Source organism: Callospermophilus lateralis, chromosome 12 (genome assembly GCF_048772815.1).
Source record: "Callospermophilus lateralis isolate mCalLat2 chromosome 12, mCalLat2.hap1, whole genome shotgun sequence".
Lineage (NCBI taxonomy): Eukaryota > Metazoa > Chordata > Mammalia > Rodentia > Sciuridae > Callospermophilus > Callospermophilus lateralis.
Genome location: NC_135316.1, coordinates 42,994,904 through 43,017,496, shown reverse-complemented (window position 1 = coordinate 43,017,496; position 22,593 = coordinate 42,994,904). Strand labels below are relative to the sequence as shown.

The window sequence follows — 22,593 nt, the reverse complement described above, 5'->3', positions numbered from 1 at the left end:
GAGGAAAAGTCTATAATGGTTTTCTCTCCTATACCTGTCAGGGCACTTAATTTGGCCTAACCCACACCTAACCCTGGAGATGTAACTCAGTGGTAGAGCACTTGCATTTGTGAGGTCCTGAGTTCCATCCCTAGCAACACACACACACACACACACACACACACACACACACACACACACAAATTAAGAAGTCCACGCTCTCCCTCCCTTAGATTTAATATGATTTCTCCTTATATCTCTAGAGGAGCCTTAACTACAAATGACAGGGAGGATCAAATTAATCTTACAGATAAAAGAAGGAAACTTATTCTGTAATTAACACATGCCTATCTCCTGATTTAAAAAACCATATGATTGTAACTGGCTATCAGGGGAAGCCTTTTTCGTAGCCTCTGGAATGCCACTTTGGCAACATGAACTTAAAGCACAGCTTTCTATCTATGCCAGAATGCCTAGCAAAACTGAATGTACAGGTGATTTTTCTCAAAAGATGGGCTAGAAATAGCTATTTCACCTGAACATGCTTGCTATGGATAACTGGCTGGATAACCAACTATTGCTACAGAATAACCTGAGGACCCCTCGGAGGTACCAGAAGGTATCTTGAACTGGGTATGAAAGAGGAAGTATGGCTGGACAGGAAGTCAGAATGTTCCTGATCACACACATGTCTGGGTGCTCCTAAAGAAAGACCAGGAAACATCTAATTTCAAATAATATCCCTTACAAAAGAGGAAAATGTAATATGATTATTTCTGATGGCCTTTTTAAGTTAAGGTCTAATATGACCATGCCGTTCCCCATATAATACGCCTAGCCTTCCAGTGAAATGACCGAATTCTGAAGAATGCCTAAAATAACATGGTGCAGAATCTATACTCAGTTGTTCCCCACCCTTGCACTCTCTTGGTTCACTGTACCAGGCTGAAAGGATGCCTTTTTCTATATCCCACTAGAAGAAAACTCTTAAAGAGTTATTGGTCTTTGAATGGCAGATCCCAAACCCCATGCCAAACAAAAAATTTGTTACATTGTGCTTCCACAAGGGTTTAAGAACTCTCCCACAATCTTTAGGGAAATACTAGCCAGAGACCTAAGGAACCTTCAGCTAAAAGAAGGGATCCTCCCATAATATGTAGCTAACATTTGGTTGTAAGTAAGAACAAGGTAGCTTTAACTGAAAATGTTCAGATCTTAAATTTCCTGGCTATAGGGAATATACAATTTCCAAGAAAAAGACCGAAGAGACTGTTAAAACTTGAAATTTGAGCTCTTAAAGATATTAGCTCCGCAACTGAAGAGATCATTGCCCGGGTAGCCAGCCCCACTACCTGTTGACAATTGTGTGGTTTTCTGGGGATGGTCAGATTTTGTCCTATCTGGATTCCTAACTCAAATGTTCATTGTCAAATTTCTTTCTGGGCTTTAAAGGGAGGACACCAAGAATCCTTACAATGGACTGAGGGATGACAATCTGCTTTCTACCAGATAAAGTATAAACTGCTTGTTGGTTTAGCTCTGGGTTTCTCCAATTTAAGAAAGACTTTGAACCTTTTTGTACATGAAAAGCAGGGACTGAGTCTTGGGGTACTAAATCACAATCTTAGTCCTTTTCACCACTCTTAGCTTACTTGTCAAAGCAATTGGATCAAACTGCAAAAGGATGACTTCCTTGCCTCTTGGCAGTAGCAGCAACTTGTGATGTTCTCCAGGAAGCTGAAATGTTCACTCTGGAGCATGCAGCACCATGAACCCCACCCATCTACCCACCCACAGCCCACATGGTGTCCTTCCACTGTTAGAATAAAAAGAGGTCATTGACTGACTTGAGGTTGACTGGGAGGATATCAAGCCATCCTGTTAGATAGCCCTAATAAAAAAAGTGGTTTCCACCCTAAATCCTGCCACTTTATTGCCCATCGGCTTTGATGATTATGTTCAGTAACTGAATAAATGTTTTCCATTGGACTAGACCTGACCAACAAACCACTGGGAGCATCAGACATAGGCTTTTCACTGACAGTACATTTCATGGATCAAGAATAGTGCCAGATTAAATGTGGCACTGTCACCTTTCAAGAGACCACTGAAGCAAAGGCCCTACCTACCCTCTGGCACCTTAGCACAGAAGGCTGAATTCATTGCCCTCAGCAGAGCTCTACACTTGTGTAAAAATAAGGTGGTCAATATTTATACCAACTCCAGCTGTGCATTCTCCATGGTTCATATTCAAGGGGTTATCTGGAAGAAAGAAGACCTACTCACCTTAAGTAATAAGGATATCAAACACACTTCAGAAATTTTGGCTCTATGATAAGATATTAATGAACCAAAGAAAATAGTCATCATAATTCGTTGCCGGGGACATTAATGACTGAAGAAAACCCACTAGCTGACCAACTTGCTAAAAAGGCTGCACGAATCTTGAGTTTTGAGGATCTTTTGACTCTACCTGTGTCACAAACTGGTTTCAATCAATACCAGCTTCATTATGCCCTTTGAGACTTAAAAAGACATAAGAGTAGGTGTCTGAGATGTCTTTCTTTTGTGCCAGAGGCTATACTAAAAGACTTCTTAAGATAATTCCACTGGAGTACCCATTCCAGTGGAACACCACCCTTCAGTGGGTCCAGAGATACCAGATAGGCCCCAACATACAGAGTCCTGTCCAACAAGATTGCTCAGCAATGTTCAGTCTATGCCAAAAGTACCTCAAAGACTCAGCCTCAAACTTGTGAAAGGGAATGCAACACTAAGGGCGAAGCCTTGGTGAACACTGGCAAACAGAGTACCCATGATGCAAGGGCTTCTAGAAATTTTAAGTATCAGTTCATTTTCTCCCATACATACAAGGCTTCTGAAATAACTAAAGCCTTATCAAAAGAAATAATTTCTAGATATATACCATTTATGTCTATACAAAGTGATAATGGGGCTTCCTTTGTGGCTAAAATAACTCAAGTATTCAGTCTTGGGCCTCAACTTGGCAAATACACGCTTCATGGACATCACAATCTACGAGAAAGTTGGAGAAGATGAATCTCACTTTAAAAAGAGCCACTGTAAAAATGTGCCAAGAGACCAACTTGACTAAGGTGTTGCCTATTGCTTTGCTTTGAGTAAAGGTGGCATCTAGAAGCAGACTTTGGTTCATCCCATATGAATTAATATGTGGGAGACTAGTCCAGGCACCCCACCAGAGGGAGACTTGACTCTAGAAGGGGAATCACAATCATTGGTTATTTAGAAACCTTAAATGAGGTCTTGACTTCTGTTCATGAGTTTGTTTCCAACAGGTTGCTGTCCCCCACAATTGTACCTCTCTACCAGTTCAAGGTTAGAGACTGAGTCTTTCTCAAATCCTGGAAAGAAGAATGATCTGAGGACCAACTTTCTGTCAAGTGCTACAGACCCTATGATGTTCTGATGGCTACCTGGGATATATCACACCCAACTCAAGCTAACCATACCCTAGTCTGACTCCAAAGAACCCAAAGACCAGGGGACAAAGAACTTGATCACAGACTTAAACCTTCTCTTTAAAATAACTGCTTTTAAAAATAACTGACCAAGACAAAATGTGATTTCACATGTATTATTACTGACATTATTTTCCTTAGCTACATTTTTGTCATTTCCTTGGGAACTAACCAATATGATTTCTATTTATATTATTGTTTTCCTCACCCTTGTTCATATAGAAAAATAACTCTTATGATCAGGATCTCTCAAACCCTGTAAGGCAGGACATTTAACTGATTATTGGGTATATTACCCAAATCTCTCTTGGTTTATGACCATAACAACAATCCCTTGGCTTTACTAAACTTTCCATGGTTACTAACTTTACTGTGAGATATCATAAAAGACCCTCCAAAGTGATATATAGAGCCTAGGTGACAACCCAAGATCACATGAATCACCTCCCCTGGTATTTTCTTAATCTCTCCATGCTAAAACTTGAGTTTTGTCATATACCCTGAGATTATGACCTATCCTGAGCCTTTCAGTATTACCCAAATTAACAGACCACTTAGACATCCTCTTAACCAGTAACAGTTTAGCTAAATTCTGTGTAAGAGAAAACCCTGATTACTAGGCTCCTGTCTCCTGTAACCACCTTGATCAAGTCTGCCAACAAAATAATCACACTCTTCCTCTTTGACCTATGGAGGGCTCAATATTCAGGATGCTCTGAGTCAACACTCCTCCTACAATATATCTTTAAGAATCTTTTCAAAAACTCCAGACTCTTATCTTGGTTTTCAATAAATAAAACACCAATCAGAAGTTCAAACCCCAGTGGTTACAGATGAATGATTTGATCTAGTCTAGGAAGCTTTGCCCTGAGACTCAGAGTTCAATTTTTAAAAATTATTGTGGATTTTACGTTCTCTGACAGGATACCTATTTGTCTGTGGGGACTCTCTGAAGAAGTAAATACATGATTGGAATTGGGGGGGAGGGTTGTCTACTGGGATATCTGGTCACATGTCTTTTCATCCACTGGTTCCAAGAAAATAAGCACTTGACCAACTCTCTAAAATTATTCTCAAAATCTAACAGAGAATTTTATTACTATTTACTGGATAATAGGAAGATGGATTTTGGTACACATTTGGCAGTACCTTCTTGCCCTGATGGGAGTTAGAAGCCCATGAATACATAATTAGAAAGCTGTCTATCACCCTGAAGATTATAGCTAATGAAACTGCTTAGGTCATTTCCCTTCAGCAAAAAGGAACAGAATCCTTAGCTAGAGTAGTGCTTGATGACCACATTGCTCTAGAATATACCTTAACCAAGTAAGGTGGGGTTTGTGCTATGGAGAATACTTCCTACTGTGTTGCATTAATGCCATTGGTGAAGTTGGAACTCATGTTGAGAAGTTCATAAACAGGCATCCTGGCTTCAAAAAATATTCCCAGAAGCACCAGAAATTAAAAGGCAGGTATTCAGGATTGTTTCCCTGGACCCCCTAGGGCTATGAATCTGTATTTTCTGGGATGCTTAAATTCTCAGTGTCCATTTTACTGATCTTATTTGTGATTTATGCTATGATTAAATGTGCTTCAAAATGTCTCAATAAAACTTCTGTAAAAAAAAGCACAGTCTTTGGTTTTTCCACAGTCTTGAATTTACCCTTGGAACTTGTAAATATTTTGAATTTTAGGTGCAACAATTTAATTTCTCCATCCCCTATCCTCCACTCCTTCTCAGCAGTAAGTACCAGATGGGTTATCATCTGTAGTCCTTCAAGATTGAGGAATAATAAAATGGACAGTAGGGATTTGTAATAGAGTTTCTATAAGGGAATTAATAAAGTACTTTCTCTTGTAAAAGGCTTGGATCATTTTTCCTCCCTAAAGTTAAAACAACAACAACAACAACAACAACAACAACAAAGTCAACATTCTTTTTTTCCACTAATTAAGCTGACCAAACTTTCGCACATACTTCCTGTTCCCATTCCCAAAAGTATCAATTATCATTGATAACCTTGTTATCTTTATTGTAGGAAAATGAGCTAACAGCAACACATGGTGATTTACAAGCTTGATTTGCAGAACCATAGCTTGCTGGGTGGTCCACCGGATGTCCACTATTATCAAGAAGTCTGGGAACCTTGATTTTATTGAAACTTGTGAAACTACCAATTTCACCCCTGCATTCCCTGTTCTGCAACCTTTTCCCTTATATAACCCATACTAATGCTTGCTAGAAGAAGGTGGATTTGAGGCCTTGTCCCCTGCCATCTTGGGCAATACCTTCTCAATTTAAACTTCTTTATTCTGAGCATCAGTGTTCAGTGTTTGGTGTTTGCTGTTATCAGGCATAAAAAATATGACTGAGGTTCAACAGTGTGCTGGCCTGGGGGAAACAGGTGATGAACCATGTATATTTTAAAGGTAAAGCTAGCTAGCAGAACTTGTTGATGGGTTCAGCATAGAGATGCCAATCGTCAGTACACTCACAGAGCTATACCATGTAAATAGCAAAGCCATTTACAGAAATGGAATAAACTCTGGGACCTACAAGTCTGAATAAGCTTGGAACTTGCTTTAAAAGAACAGCCAATTACCATGGGAACTAAAAATAAAAATATTCCAACTAGTTGCAGGGATACTGGAAGACCTGGTTTGGTATAAATTATTCAAACAATATTCTGTCCAGTTATTCTAATTTTCTTTAGATGAATCAAAAAACAATATAACTATACTTACATGCCACCAATGTTGGTCTAGGCACCATACTAAGCACTTTATAAATACTGTATTATCGAATTCTTAAGGCAATCCTGTGAAGCAGTGCTACTGTAATCCCCATCTTATAGAAAGGAAAGCTGAGGCACTTTCGTTTGCTGTGTTGGTTTTAAATATGTCCACTTTTATATATTTATATATTTCTTCCTTCCAATGACAAAGCCTAATTTCTCTTTCTTGAGTATGGATTGGACTTAAGTGATTTGCTTTTAACAAATAAGATGTGGCCGAAGTGATGATGTGCAATGTCTGCGAGTAATTCATGAAAAGCATCATGGCATCCTCCTTGCTCTCTCTGGGACTGCTCAGTGTGGGCGAGGCCAGCTGCTATGTCATGAGGATACTCAAGCACTACTTGGGAGAGGCCAACATGCAAAGAACTAAGGCCTCCTGAAAATGAGCAAGAATTTGCCCTTTGTGTGAATGAGAGGATCCTCTAGTCCCCGTCAAGCCTTCAGATGACTATAGCCTCAGCCAGTAACTTGAGTCCACCCTCAGAAAGACCCAAAGTCAGGACACCCAACTAGGCCACTGATGAATACCTGACCTACAGGCACAGTGGGAGATAGTGAATGTTTATACTGTTTTAAGCCACAAAACTGTAGGGTGATTGTTCCTCCCTGGATAACAATATACCTGTCTTGGGTCAGTCCCTTAAGTATTAGATCCACATTTGTACCCAGCTGGTTCGACTCCAGAATCTATGCTTATAACCACAATGACACCTGCAAGATAGTGCTTTTAAGAACTGATCTTACAAAAATAATACTTGGAATTAAATAAAATATTTCTAAACCCTTAGCTATGTGTTAAAAACAGTGGTACAATGTCTAAACTCAGAGTAATTTTTTTTCCTAATAACCTAGTATGATGGTCAACTTTATGTGCTTATTTGACCAGCCTCTGGGGGGCCCAGATTATATATTTTTGGGTATGTCTGTGAGATCAGCATTTGATCTGGGTACTCAGTAATGGGACTCCCCAGAGTGGGTGGGCATCATCCAATCTGTTGAAGAACAGAACAAAGATGGGGGCAGGAGGAATTGACACCTTTGGCTTTCCACCTCATCTCATCTTCTCTGCTCCTCAGAACTGGGATTTAGACCATCCACTCCCCTGGTTCTCAGATGTTTGGAGGTGGACTAAATTATACTGGCTTCTCCTGGATTTCCAGGTTGTAGATGGCAGATAGTGGGACCCCTTGAACTCCATAATCTCTTGAATCAAGTCCTCATTATCCACTCTTGCATTTATCTATTTATTGTACTGGTTCTATTATTTCTCTGGAGAAATACCTAGCTACTTTACTTATATAATATCCAAACAGTTGGTTATTTTTAAAAATTATATTCCTTCTCAAATTATTTCCAAATATGTTAATGTTGATATCATGTAGGTACAGCCATCAGAAGAATCAAAACGCTTGAGTGTCCAGGCCTTTGTAGGGGAAGCAGGCCAGCCAATGAAAATGAGTTCTGCACTGAATCCCAGCTCTGTTTTGAGGTTGCTATTGTTTTTGGCTCAGCCTAGAAATTGGATTACAGCTCTTCATACCACTGGGAGGCCTGCAGCCCAACCTCTGACCCAAGCTATCACAGAAGATAGGGAAACATAAACTGAAAATTGTAACAATGCTCTTCAAATTCAACACAGAGATAGTAAGAAACCTACTCATAACTGAGAGATTACAATTTTCCACTCTTAAATATTGAAAGGAAAAGGTCTATCCAGAAGGCACCCTTATCCTTCATCAATTTTCAGAATTTCATGCTTTTGATTCAAAACTGGATGCTACTGGTTCTGCGAAACCAGGAAGACAGGGTAAGAGTTTGCACTGCTGCTTCCATTATTTTGTAGTGAGATGGACATTTTGTAGTGGCAGGACTTTAAGTGTTCTTCCTCCTAGAAGCTCAGCCTTTGCCTCTCTCTGATCAGAAGGCTCTGTGGAGACACAGCACAGCCTGATACCCTATGACAGAAAACATGCCCACTATGATGATGCTCATCTTTGTCACTGAAATGCCACTAGCAAGGCAGTCTCTGTGCATGGCTTTGGAATTTATTTAAATGCAAAGACATCAATTTCTTATTTAATGCAAAACAAAGTCTTGGTTATGGGAAAGCTGTGAAGTTTCGTAATAAAATCATTCTCATCCAAGGTGCCATCTTTTAATATTTGGTGTGAGGGAATGTTCTTACAGATTTTTTATGATTCCTGGACATTCACTCTCTCACCATTCACTAGAAAAAAAATAACAGTAGTCACCATCTATAATTTCAAATCGAATAAGACAACTTCCCCCTCTGCAGAGGAAATTGATTTGCTTTATTGCAAGAGGAAGCAACTTCAAACCCAGCATTAACACATTTCTTAGTCCCTATTTTTAGTTTTTTCTTTGGACTTTATCCCATTAACTAGATAACTTAAGGGCAAGGTCTGAATGCCAAAGACAAATCAAACATGTAAACAAAAAAGTCAGTCCCGAGCTAGGGGACAGCTCTGTGGTGAGTGCATGCTTAGCGTGCATTAGGCCCTGGGTTCAATCCCCAGCACCAAAAAAGAAAAAAGTCAGTCTTACCACTAAAAGGAAATTGGAGTTCAGTATCCTTTCCCATGAGTTAAATTTTTAGGTTCTGATTAAAATTAAGTTTGAAAAATCTGTCGCCTAATATTTACCAAAAGTGAACCAGTTAGCAGATTCTCCCGCAACTGACACTGATTTTCACATCATGCTGTCCGATCTAACTCAACAGATTTGTTAGCATTAGGTCCTCCTGGCAGTGCGTGTTCCCATGACAAAGTGGTAGCTTATGTTAGTTCTGCTCCCTTTTCCCCTCAGGCTTATATTGTTCCCTAGCACATTTCTTTTGGATGATAAAAACAAACAAATAAATAAACATAGTGGTTCTAGGGTTCCTATTTGAGGCTAGCCACCATTTCATAACTTTGTGTTGGGATGACCAAGAAAGAAAAAAGGAGAATTTAAATAAATTATTTTTATATTACATCATAAAATTATTCTTATGTGACATAGTTTTAAATTTTTTTCTAAAAGGATAAGAACATGAATAGGAAATATCATTCCTTTAAAGATATTGTAAAAATACGAAATCTCTCCAACTGAAAGATTTACATTTTCATTTCTCCTTTAATTAAAAATTACATTCCTAACAATTTTTTTTTTTAAATCTGTTAATACATACCCTGTTCATGCCAAAAGGAATTAAGCTCCCACAGGAAACTCTAATCGTCTTGCACTAGTAAATGTTCACTTGCCTCATTAACCAAACACGCCACTTGCTTTTTCTAATCTTTAAATTTGAGAGTATATACTGAGCTTTAACTGTTTCAGAATATTCTACAGATTTATAATGCCTAGCACAGAGCCTGGCCCACAGAGGCACACTGAGTGCTTTTTGAGTAAAAATGAATGAATGAGTGAATGAATGAATGCATTTGAGCACAAGGCAAAAACCAATGATAAACAATTGTCCGAAGCCTTTTACTCTCATTTTCTAAATATATTCTTTGGAAAAATGTGGTGACTGTGCATTAGCTTTTTGTATTTTGTAGTCCAGGTGGATGATCAGGTCTTCCTGACATGCAGAGGCAGGAATCTGGGATCAGGGCTGGAGGGCAGGCTGTACTCTTGTTGGACTTCTGTCCTTCCCAGCAGGCAGGAAAAGGTGAAAGACAAAAATTCATCCCCCACTCTCTTTCCTACTCGAACTTGTCAAGGAAATGACTGATACTAAACAGATCCTACTGTTTCTCACCATCTAATGTGACTTGGTGAGAAACTTCTGTCCCTGGGGAACTGTAAGTGTGATGAAGGTGGCTGCTATAAACATGGACATTGTAAGAGATGACAATTTAGAGGGTGGGTGAGCGGCTCATCAAGGAGGACACTGGTCTGTTCCATCTTGTGATGAATTGTTAGCAGCATTTGTTTCAATGGACCGGTTACAGAAGTGTTTTTACAAAGAGTCAGAAGAGGAAAATAATGGAGTGCTTGCACATCACGGCCCAGTTAAGGGTGTATTCTCTTTTTATCTAGGTTTCCTATAGCAGATAAGTTTTTCAGTGTTTGAATAAGATAGGACATCCCCATTCAAGGATTTCCATGTCAGAACTCCTATTTTTTAAATTCATACATAGAGAGAATTCAAAGTAAGCTACGGTCAAGTGTATAGAAAATCTTTTTGACATTCATTGTATTCATGCCCTCGGGGGAAAAATATAAATTACAAGTTCTACTCTGTGAACATCAAAATGCACTTAATCACTCAAAGATTGTGATATGTGGGTTAGAAATATGTGGGTCAGAAATAATGTCAACCTATTCCCCAGGGGCTCCATTTAAATAGGTCATGATGCAGTTGGTACCCCCTGGAGTTGTGCCAGGCAGAGTTCCTGGGGAGTTTCTTTCATACACACCCACAAAACATAGGGTGCTCCATTGCTCTGGAAAGATTCCTATGACTTACTGAAATAGAACAATGGTTTTATGTTGATGAATTAAAGTTCTTCTAACAAAACCTCTAAGAGAAGCAGAGACAGAAAAGATATTTTGAATATATTTCTTAGGAGAAATTGAAGTTTACCTCAAATATATTTCTCTATAAGTATCACAGTAAAATTTATTTCTAAGTCTGTAATAGACCGGTAAGAAACTGGATTGCTACTCCCCTATTATCTGAACTTAAAAGAATACCCACAGTTTATGCTTAAAAACTATCATTGAGCCAGGTGTGGTAGCTCACAACTGTAATCCCAGAGGCTCAGGAGGCTGAGGCAGGAGGATCATGAGTTCAAAGCTAGCCTCAGCAAGTTAGCAAGGCCCTTAGCAACCTAGTAAGACCTGATGTTAAAATCAAATGTAAAAAGGGGGTGGATATGTGGCTCAGAGGGTTCAGTTTTCAGTACCCAAAACAAACAAACAAACAAAAAACCCAACAACTTTCATTGACACATTGTATATCTTGAAAAGATCCAACAAAGTCATTAGATTCATTTATCTGAGGTAGATCTTTCAAGATCAGGGGACACCTGAAGAAACTAGAGAATGAGAAACCTATGGCCTTGGAATAAGATTCTCCAACTGAATGAATTGAAAAATCTTCATTAAGTAATTTCTCATAACGTACTTAGACCTATTTCTGTCTGTGGAATATATTAATGAACATTGATCATCTTAGTATCAGAAGATGTCTGTTTACTATGGAATTTTAAAACTCTTAAAATAGTTTGTAAACACCAAGTGATGTGTACAATGTAAACAACCCAAGAATAGTTTTCCTCCTTTCATGAAACTGCGAGAGAAGTACAGACGGGAAACCGATCCAAAAGCATGAGTACGGTTTGGAGCCTCAAAGAGGAGAATTGCTAGGAAAATGCTTCAGTCAGCTTTGATAATAAATTCATGAAAGAATGATCTTTATATCCTTTTCTTCTGTTCTCTCTCTCTTCCTGTCCCCACTCCTCTACCCGCTTCCTGCCTTTTACCACCACATCTCGTCCATTTTCTTATTCTTTTATATTTTCATTAGAGGGTCTATAGATAAAGAGAAATAACTCTAACACAAAATCATTGGGAACAAAATTAGACAAGTTGTTGGCCAAGGTATACCCGTGCCCACACTGAGCTTTCTCCCAAACATAACCAACCTCTTCTTTGAAAACTTCTGAAAGAAACTGTTTCACATCATAAATTACATCTCATATCTTATTTCAGCTCAGGCTTGATCTGTCAACACCCTTGAAAGCACTTAATCACTTATTAACATTTGACATGTTTCTCTAAAAATAATCAACTATAGCATATGAGCCACACAGAGAACCTTATATGGTTTTCTTTGTGAGACGAAGAACATGGCTGCCTGGTCTTGAGACAACAGAGTCTTGGCCATGTTGTCCGTTTGTACAAGTATGGAAATATCTACAATCTTGAACAACTCACTTTAAGTGAGCAAAGAAAAAAAAATGTAAATGCTTTGATAGGTAAGTCTTGCACTATTGAAAGAAAACATTACCTTGACATTTTTAGAGACCTGGATTTATGGAGTGACCAAGTGTCAGATCAAAGGCAAACACAACAAATTCCATAGAGTCAACCTAGGGAAACTTTCATTGCCCAGGATCCAATGTTTGCTAACCCTTTGTCACAGGAATGTATGGCTAACATACAAAACAGTGCATTGGAAACACCAAGTCTGGAGTTTTCTTGTTATTTGAATTCTGCTATTGATCTGTTATTTGGTCATGACTAACATACCCTCATACAGACGGGACCAAGCTTTCCCCCTGTTTTCTTTTGAATGTTTGTGAAAGTATGAGTAGAAAAAGTCCATAGAGTTATATGTTGTATATAACATAATTTTTTTTCACAAGCATTAATCTGTTATTGACCATTCTAGGTACTATGTTGGATGGGTGTTGGGAGTATTTATTTGTTATTCCAGGTCATCCAGAGCTAATAGTCTTATTCTTAACACATTTTAACAAACAGATAATACTTTGTGTTTACTTGGTGCCTCTTAATTTTTTTTTTTTTTTTTTTTTTTTTTTTTGCTATCAATAAGTAAATCTCAAAGATATATAGTTTCCATTTTTGGCATAAAATGCTTCTGCCATTAAGATATCTTTAAATGTCACTAAAATATCTTAGTTATTTGACTAATTATAATATTATTAAACTAGAAGAAATTAGACTCCCTCCCTAATGATACCTGTGTGTCTTTTATTTCTGCATATGCATATACTGCAGTTTATTGATGAGAAAATTATAACTTCAACAGTTAAATTTGATGGTGTTTCATCAACTTCTCCTTCTAACTATGAAACTGTTTAATTATGAACAAACTTGTTAAGTACTAGAAGTAGTCTAAGACAGGATGAGGAAGATGAATTTGATGAGAAATTCTGGCACAGAATATCTGATTACCTGCCAGGGTCACTTCATTGAAAACTCATTTGTGGGCTCAGTGAAGCAATTCCACTTTTGACATGCCAGCATTTTAATGTTATGTATATTCCATCATAACTAGTTAAATGTTAAATATCAGCAACTTGGCCTTTCAGAACTAAGAAGGCGACCTCCTTACCTCTTCAGGCAGCCTGCAAAGTCTTAACAGCAAAACCATCTAAGAGTACTCCAATGAGTCACGAGGCTGTTTTAGCTTTTCACTGGCATCGCACACCTGATTACATTTGGATTCTTATCAAGCTAGTTAATGCAATACTGATAGCTGCCTTATTAGTTTACAGATTATTTTTCAAATTCAATTTGCTTACACATAAAAGAAACTACATTTGAGAATTATATTGACTCAATTATCCATATAAATATAGTATAAGGAGAGTTATATTGTTAAATAAAATCCAAAAATAATTTAAGAACTCATTATTTGCTCAGGAATTTTAAATTTCTTTCCAACCTGCAACCAAGTCATTTAATTATCGCTGCCAAAGCAAACTAAGCAACAACATAAAAATTGTCCCAAATACACTCAGTACACAAGTGTACTCGGCTCTTTTGCTTTCTTCATAGCTTCTTGACCTCTGAGTGACCACAGTTTAGTAGTCAGATAACAGGTTTTAAGTGGAACAAACATCTAGATGACCCTACTCATTTTAGCACATTGTAAGAAGAACACAGTGAGAAGCTCGTGAACAAGGAGAGAGTCACCCCTGCATTAGATAGTTAAACACTAGCCACTGGTTCAGGTGTATAAAGACCTCGTAAATACTGGAAATCAATGAAGATTCATAGACATTTTAGAAACAGATACTAATATACATACATTTATGTGGAGAGGTTATATAAAATAGTGACTAGTACTAAGAGTATAATAACTTTGGAATGCAATGTGTCAGTCGCATCAAAATCACAACTGCATACAACCTCTGAATTGGTAACTCCACTTTTAGAAATTTACCTTCTAGAAATAGTCATCTATGTGTGCAAAGCTACATGTACAAACATGTTATTTGTAGTCATATTTGTAATAACAACAGCTAAAAATAATTTAAAAATCAGTTTCCATTCTTATTCAGACACACACACACACACACATACACACACACATTCTAATAACATTTATCATTTGATATCTATATGCCAGGCCCCATGCCAAGTGATATTCATGTATCTACTTATGTATCTGTACATTCATATAACATTGAATATTTCATGTATGTATGGGTGTATACACACATATCTATATTTATTTTGAAATATCCACTTTGCATGTGTGAATTTTCCATTTTCATCTGGATTGTGTTGTGCAATATAGGCACAGCCTTATGTGTACTCATGTGATAGGTAAATGAGGCTTATGATTTTCAGCATGTTCACTAGAGTATTTGAAATGCTTCAGTAGCCACAATTTGTTCAGTGTCCTTAGACTCTCCCTGATCTTCAATACAGGATTTCCTGGCACTGGAGGCTGCAGAGTGGGCTGACTCTACCTGAACATTTCTAGGGACCCAGCTCCTGTAGGGATGCCAGGCAGGGCAGGGCAGTCATGTCTCCCAAGGTTGTCAGCTCCTCATAGCAGCACCCCTGTGAGAAGTCCTGCTCCATTTTATAGCTGCATCAAGGATGTGGCTTCCAGCAAAAGCTGACATTCTCTGGCTTGTAAATTTATTGAACACTATAATTACTGAACTTCAGATTAGTGTTAAATAATCATGCAATCCAATAAATTAAATTAATCAACACTAAATAAATTAAAACAGCAGACATTTTTGCACCCACAGAACGTATCAACAAAAGCTATGGGGGACTCTATGAACTTCCAGAAACTGTGTAAGTTGGATTCTCAAAGAGAACTATAGCACTGCACTACCCCCTCCCACTAAATTAGAAATTACTTGCTCAGAGATTCAAGTTGCCCACTTTGAGATACATTTAAATGACATTCATAATTCACTTAAATTAGAAATGATTCTCTTTAGAAATCATTATACCTGACTACTCCGAAATTCTAAATGCGTTTTAAAAGAACTTACTATAGTGCCACAGTTATTTACAGGAATAGATGACTTTTAACCAGTCCTGGGTTAAGCATTTCATGGAATAAAGTCTTTAGAGTAACATCCACTGATATTATTGTTATTATACACTGCAGACTATCTGAAAGGGATTTCAAGAGATAGAAATCCTCAAACAAATTAAATTAATCCTGGTACTTGTTTACCAAGTATCCTACTTGCCACGTGTCACATAATTCCACTAATATACTCAGATGAAGTCCTAACAATGCTCATTGGAAGCCATGCTCTGCCTGATTACACTTGGTGCAGTGGGATGGAGAGGACCACAGGTTCTAGGGCCAGATGGCCTGGGTTCATGCCCAGTTTAATCACTTTTTAGTGCTGTGACATCAGGCAAGTTACTTCACCTCTCTGATATGTAGTTTCCATTGTCCTGAAACAGGGATGATAATAATAATACCTTTTCCATAAAGTTGTTGCAGTGATTTAATGAAAAAACAAACAAACACTCATCTAGTACATAATGAGTGTTAACCATCATTGGATTAAGCCTTAAATTAAACCAAAGGCAACAATGTAGGTTGGTTCCATGTTATTCAAACTTAGCAATGGGACCTAATTTATGTAATGGATTTGTTTCTGCCCAATGTAGAGAGCTAGATGGTTAGATATGTAATGACTCATTAGTTTATTTAAAAAGTGAAAACATAATTTTGACAGACTGGATGGCTTCAGGGAAAAGGATGTAACTTCCTAGGGAAGGAGTAAAGGAATTTGAAATGAAAGGAAACCTAGGTGCTTAGTCAGATAATAATTTCCCCACTTACGGAAAACACTCATTTGATCAGACAGAAAGTAAGATGGTCCTGGAAGAGCTGATTTACATCTGATTTGGAGGTAACACAAGAGACAAAAATATTCTCAATCCCACCTTTCACACTGTACTTCAGCTGCTGGCTTTTTTAGGGAGGTTTCTAATGGGACTAGATGTGTGAGTTTTTAAACTAAGATCTTCCTAAACAGAACTTCCATAAAATTCTGAGCAAACCTAACAAAACTAGATTATAATCTCCCCTTTGTGAGGGATCTTGTTTCACTTTTTAATTTCTCACAATACCTTGTATTGAAAGTTTCTCTGTTCCAGTTTGATGAATTGAATTGAAATGCCTCTGCCAAATGGTGTGGTATGACTTAGACTATGGGACTCCTTAAAGAACAAATGGGTCACTTCTTGTCCTGCTAGAGTTGTGACTACATATTAACAACTATGTTCATTGCACACTTCTCCAAAAAAACCTGTAGAGTTCATCAGAACCAGTTGCCATCAAGGATTTTGGGATTTCTTCAATTTATCCCCTATTTCCTAAAGCATTTCCCTCCAGATCCTGAATCATAACCTGAGTCTCATCTCTAAATCTCAGAAATGTGTGGAATTCTTTTAAAATATGGCTATTAGGGTTAGGATTTCCATTCATGAAGGGAAATGTATAAATCTGCCTTATGGTAACCATTTCTACCACAGAGGTCAGAGTATCCCTTACAGCAAGTCCCAGCCCTATAGTCCATTTTTTTCTGTCTTGTACTGAGGCTAGGGTTGGCCTCTGGCAATTTCAGAAAGTGCATTCTCATTTCCTTACACTTTGGTTGTGCTTTTATATAGAACTTCTATTGCTGCTGGTGATGAGAAGGTTGAGTTTTAGATATCTGCATAGCTCTTTAAAATTTTCCATCTTTTTTCACTTAGACGGGTTCTCTTATCACCACAAATCCATTGAAGGGGGCACTAGCAGCCTTATCATAGAGTTGTGGAAACTGAGACCAGAGGGGTTGGGATGTGTCCAGAGTTCCAAAACACCCTAGAGTCAAACAGTAAGGGTGCATATGTTCTGCCTGGTTCTTTAAGTCTGTTTCCTTTGATATGTGTGTGGTAATCACACAGCAATATTAACTACTGAAACCAATGCAGACTTTAAGTGCTTCTTGGTCCCTGAAATAATCAACGGGGTACAGTCATATGTCTTGTACTTTGGAACCTCACAACTTTTGGCCTGATCTTCTGGCTCATTGTGAGACTTTCAACATCCTATCATTCATCTGTAAAATGGTGGAAATATCTACTTGAAGGCTGCAGGAAGGAGTCTGGGAAGTAACATATCTAACCCAGATATGTTGTGACCATTCAACTAAGAGCCACTTGCAACAGATGAAGTTTTTCCAACTCACCTGCCTGGGCTTCTTTCTTCTTGGCCATCTGTTTCCTAAAAACCTACTTCAGCTCCCCCACTTTCAGGGTCCTCAGAAACAATGGTTCCCAAAGTTAATATGCATATGAATCACCAGAGCACATTATGATGCAGAATCTGATGAAGTCTGGGGTAGATTTGCATTTCTAACAAACTGTCGGGTAATGTCAACTGCCAGTTTGTGTACTCCACTTTTGAGCAGAGAGGATATACTCAGATAACTGGAGTTCAGAACTAGTGGTTTTCAAACTTTACAGTTTGACATAATCACACAGACAGCTTTTAAAAATACAAATCATTCTGTTCCATCCCAGAGTTTCTGATTTGGTAGGTCTGGGATGAGTAGGAAAAAAAATCTCCTTTTCTAATAAGTTTCCAATGATAATAATGCTGATGGTCATGGGACTACACTTGTCTTAATAAGTTTAGCAGAAGTTTACTAGACCAGAGAGAATTTTAGACCAGAAGATAATTTGGGTCCAAAGACTACTGTTAGGTGGGGAAGAATATTCTTGAGGAATCTTTTTCTAAAGATTGTCTCATCTCCCTCTTTCCAGCTGGGACCCTCCCAGAAGCCCGCCAGGATATTAACAAGGAGCCTTTCTTTACCTTGTAGACATTGATAGGAATGTCAATGACGATGTGCAGCAGGTCTCCCAGGGCCAGGCTGGCAATCAAGATATTGGGACCATTTCGCATGCACTTGTTCTTGTAGATGATTCTCAACAGTGTGGAGTTCCCGATGATGCCTAGCACGAACACTAGGCAGGATACAACCGTGTTGATGTATTTGAATGTCTCCTTGATTTCAATGTTTCCTTGGCATGGGGGAAGGGAGGGAGTGCGTGGCGGGGGTCCTGCCACTCTCCCTCTTTTAGGTTTCTGTGCAGGTGCTAAGGACTGTGGCAGGCTGGAGTTGGAACTTCCCGACCAGGAGGTCTTAGTTGGCGGCGTCATTATCTCTCGGGTCCCCAGAAGCCACGAAGTGGCGCGGGCTGGCGGGAATCCTTTCTCCTCTCCCCTGACCCCCGCTACGCCGCAGGCAAGAACCAGCGCCATCAGGGCGCATCCGCACAGGCTTGGCGGCGTCAGCATGCCGCTTGCTTCAGTGGGCGTCCGGTGACCGCGGTGCTGCTTTTAGTCTGGATTCCGGCAGGGGAATTAAGACAGGACACTAGGATCAGCTACCACAAGCCCAACTCTGCGAACGCTAGCGCAGAGCTCAGAAGCGTCTCCACTACCCGCGCGCAAAAATAACTTAAGTTTGCGCGCCAGTGGGGAACTTTGGCTAGCGTCACCCGCCCGCGTGAGTTGATTCTTCTTCCCGACTCCTCTTCCAGTGTTATTTCCTAAGTCCGGCCAAGGGGTAAATCACTGGCAGTGGGGCGGGGCATTCTGGAAGGGGTGTGGCGGGGAGGGAAGGATGCGTGTCCCAAGCAAAGCTTACAGCTCTTCGATGTGCGGGGAGAAAGACAAGTATGTTTTAGTTAAACCTGGGGAATAGGGCATCAAAGCAGCAGGAGGCCAAGGGCATATGCTATTTGCCACATTTTGCTTTGTAAGGGAACTTCAACCACCCAGCGTCTGAATTTAAAGACACCTCCGGGCGTGCTACTCCCTGGTGGACTGCAAGAAGGTTACCCCTGGCACCGCCCTGGAATGCTCCTGTGGACTAAGAAAAATCTGAGACTTCTCAGCTCAGTCCAATTTAGGGGAATATCCGCTTTGAATTGGAAGGTTCTGCCTCTTCCAAGTGGCTTCCAGCATTCACTTACTTGCCTTTACCTTAACCTCATTTTAATTTGCTGTATCTATAAGTTATGTGGATCTAGTTACTTAACCGCGCCCCCCCCCCCCCCGCCCAAACCAGTAAACCAAGCTGAAGCCCCAGAACAAGATCCAGTCACTGATTTTAATTAGACGCTAAGTCAGAACGTTTACCTTGAAGATCGGACGCCCCAGGTTCATCCCAGACCTAGTTGCCCAGACGCAGAAGGGCCGCGCTCAGCTCGCAGCTAGGTTCCAGCCGGTTCCCGGAGGAGACCACGCCTCCCTGTACTGCAGGCGGGCCTGGTTCTGAGGAAACCTTGAGAGAATGCCAGACTCTGTAGCTTCCACAGCTCGCTAAGGGTCTCTATTGTCCCCAGACAAGTACTTTTATTCATTCGTCTCTTCCCCATCCATCACCGCAGACTCCTCCCGCGCCTTCCGACCGCGGCAACCTTTCCCCTTGGGCGATGCCTGGACAGCATCAGCCGGAGCTGCTGGCTGGAGAGGGCAGTCCTCGGCCAGAGACGCATCCTAAAAGGCTGTTTATTTGTCATAGTACTAAGTTCTTCCAAAGAAGAACTAAATCACGAGCAAGTAATCACGTACGCGTGATTCTCTGGGACTCCAGACTAGAAGGAGCTTCTGCATTAAACGTGTTAACTTGGACTTTAAATGCCAAGTTCAGTTTTCTTTCAGATGAATGTCCCGCGGCCATAGTAAGACCTGGTTGGCTTAGGAGTACTACTTTTCGCGGTGTTTTTGTTTTATCCTTAAGTTTCAAGTCCACAGACGCCACAGCACGGAAGAGGGCGATCCTTTCTTCTCAGGCCCTCGTTGCACCAGAAAAGGCTCTCTCTTTTTGTTTAGCACAATTCTTTCTCTCTGAAGTCCTGAAGTGTCACTGCCAGGCCGTTTCAGGGATTTTGATATTGCACCTGTAACGGATCTGATACATATAGGAGATATGAAAAGCTATCATGCAAATTCAACGTAGTATTTATTTACCAGGCAGAGCAATAAAGTGGATTCTGCCTGCCATCCTTACGCTCCATTTTTATGGCACAGAGGGAAATAATAGTGACTGACAGATCTGCCTAATCCTGTCTAAAATTCAGGCTGTGAGGTGCAGTGGATGATATTCCTTTGTTCTCAAAAAAGTCCTTGCAGAATCTGTGAAATTTCAGGCCCCAAAGGAACCCTTCCATGTAGCCGTTTGGCCCAGAGACTAGGTGGCTTGTTCTTGGCTTCCTAGCTAAGTAATGGAATGAGTGGAAGGAGAATCTTGGATTTGGGGCTCTTGTGAAATGCTTTATGCAAAACTAGAAGTAGAAAAATCAATTTCTACTTTAAAAGGTGAACTTTCAGTGTGAAATATGGTTAAGAACATGATTAGAGTAAGGTGGAAGGAATGAGAAATATGGTCTGGGGTTGTGAGTAGTAATTCCAAATCTGGCTGCTTTGAACACAGCCCTTATCCTCCCTGTCTCAGTTAAAACAAGGTCAACATTCAGTTGTTTCATACCAGAGCCCAGCAGCAATATACAGCCTTGTGTGGATAAGGGATTGTATGGGTGCATTTGGTGTATGAATATGTTGCTCAGTTGGCTCCACCAAGGGCAGTTTTGTACCTGTCCTTTTTAGGCCAGCCTTGTCTGCGTACATCAGACCCTTGTAGGGTGGCTGTCTCTTCCCCATTCCCCCCTCATCTTTATCACCACCTCTATTCACCTGTCCTCTACTGTTTCCAGGATGGTCTTTCCAGTCCTCACTGAGTTACCTCTTCCCTTTTCTCATTGCGCTTTTTGACTGTTAACCACTACTTAGCACTCAATCATAGGGACTTCTGTGAATTATTATTCATTTAATGTGAATTAATTTCTTTTTTGTTGAGCTTAAGAAATGTGTTCTACAAAAAAAAAAAAAAGAAAGAAATGTGTTCACAGATTGACAATCCCATTTACACTATTTAATTGTACTTTTAGCAGTTCTGGTTGTGATACTCAAGAACAAAGCCAAATAATTTTAAGATAAACATATATTTCTAATGTGGAATTGAAAACATTCAGTATGGGAACTACCGTCTATATTAGGCACCTCATCCACAGAAGCTCATTTACTTCCTTAGAGTAGTTGTTGAACTGGATATTATTTTTCATGATTTGATAAATGGTGAAATTGGGTCTCAAAAATTCACTTAAAATCACAAGACTAGTTGTGAGACCAGGATTTGGAGCTAGGATTTGAATCTACATTATCTGATTATGGAAAATATAGTTTAGATTAACTTAATTACAGAGACTAAATCTTTTTTTTTTCTTATTTTTGAGAAAGCAGTGTTTTATAAATTAATAATAGTTCATTGAAGTTTAACCTTAAAAATTTTACTTTAAAGTGTAAAAGTGATCACATAAAATTAACACTTTGATCCTCATTATCAAGTCATAAGAAATTGGGTATCATTTTTCCCTTTTATAAAAAAAGGGAAAGGATTAACTTGTTTCCTGCTCTAATTAATCAGTCAGATTGACAAACTGACCTTGAAAGACTCACCTTGAAAGAGTACAGAACAGTGGGAACAGAAGAATCTTTGGCCAACTTCCTTTTTCTTTTTACATTCTATTCTCATGCCTTGGATAATACTGGTATCACCAGGTTTTTCACCCTATGTTTAAAAGTTTCTTACTAATCAACTTTATTTTTAAATTCAATAGAAGTTAAATACTTTGCAAATTTCATTTGTATATATAAGCCAAATATTGTATCAAAGTTTAAGAAGTCTTTCCTGAAAACTTGTGGATTGTAGACTAATTTTGCATTTCTGAAAATTTTACTTTGGGGGTGCTACATAAATGTGGAGTCGTTTACAAAGTTGCTTTTCTGAAGACCCTTTTTCAAAGTGTTCTAGGAAATCTGTCAAAATTCCAAATTGACTCAGACTACCTTCCAAAGTGAGAAAAGTGGTGATGGACAACATCTCAGTATCTCCCTCAAATACTTTCACCAGGAAGTCCTAAGACAGGCTTGAATGCACTTCAGAATTCATTCCTCAAAGAGGCTTGCCGTGGGGAGCTCACCAAAGCAAGCCTTTTCCCCTGGTAAGAGAAAAAAGAAAAGCCCTTTTAGCCACAAAAAGGCTAATACTTTCATGTAATCCTCTTGATACGAATGTGCTTTTCTAAACCTACCTTGAACTTGCTAATTCATGAATGCTGAGGGACAAGGTGTGTGAAAAATGCAGAGAGAGTTGATTCAATTGCTTTTCCACACATTCCCTGAGGATCAGATCCAATGATCAAACAGTGGTTGAAGTGAGAGCATA

At 39.3% G+C, this 22,593-nt stretch overlaps 1 protein-coding gene across 1 annotated transcript in view; it reads right to left on the bottom strand.

Annotated features, from left to right (window-relative positions):
* Positions 1-19,643, bottom strand: part of Ednrb (endothelin receptor type B) — a 30,560-nt gene extending 10,917 nt beyond the window's left edge. Inside the window, exons 1-2 of the mRNA XM_076872346.1 lie at positions 19,446-19,643; positions 18,114-18,646 (exon numbers count right to left, since the gene is read on the bottom strand). Of these exons, the coding sequence (XP_076728461.1) occupies positions 18,114-18,599 (486 nt within the window). The 5' untranslated portion in view covers positions 18,600-18,646; positions 19,446-19,643. The remainder of the gene's footprint in view (positions 1-18,113; positions 18,647-19,445) is intronic.
* Between the last annotated feature and the right edge of the window lie 2,950 nt (positions 19,644-22,593).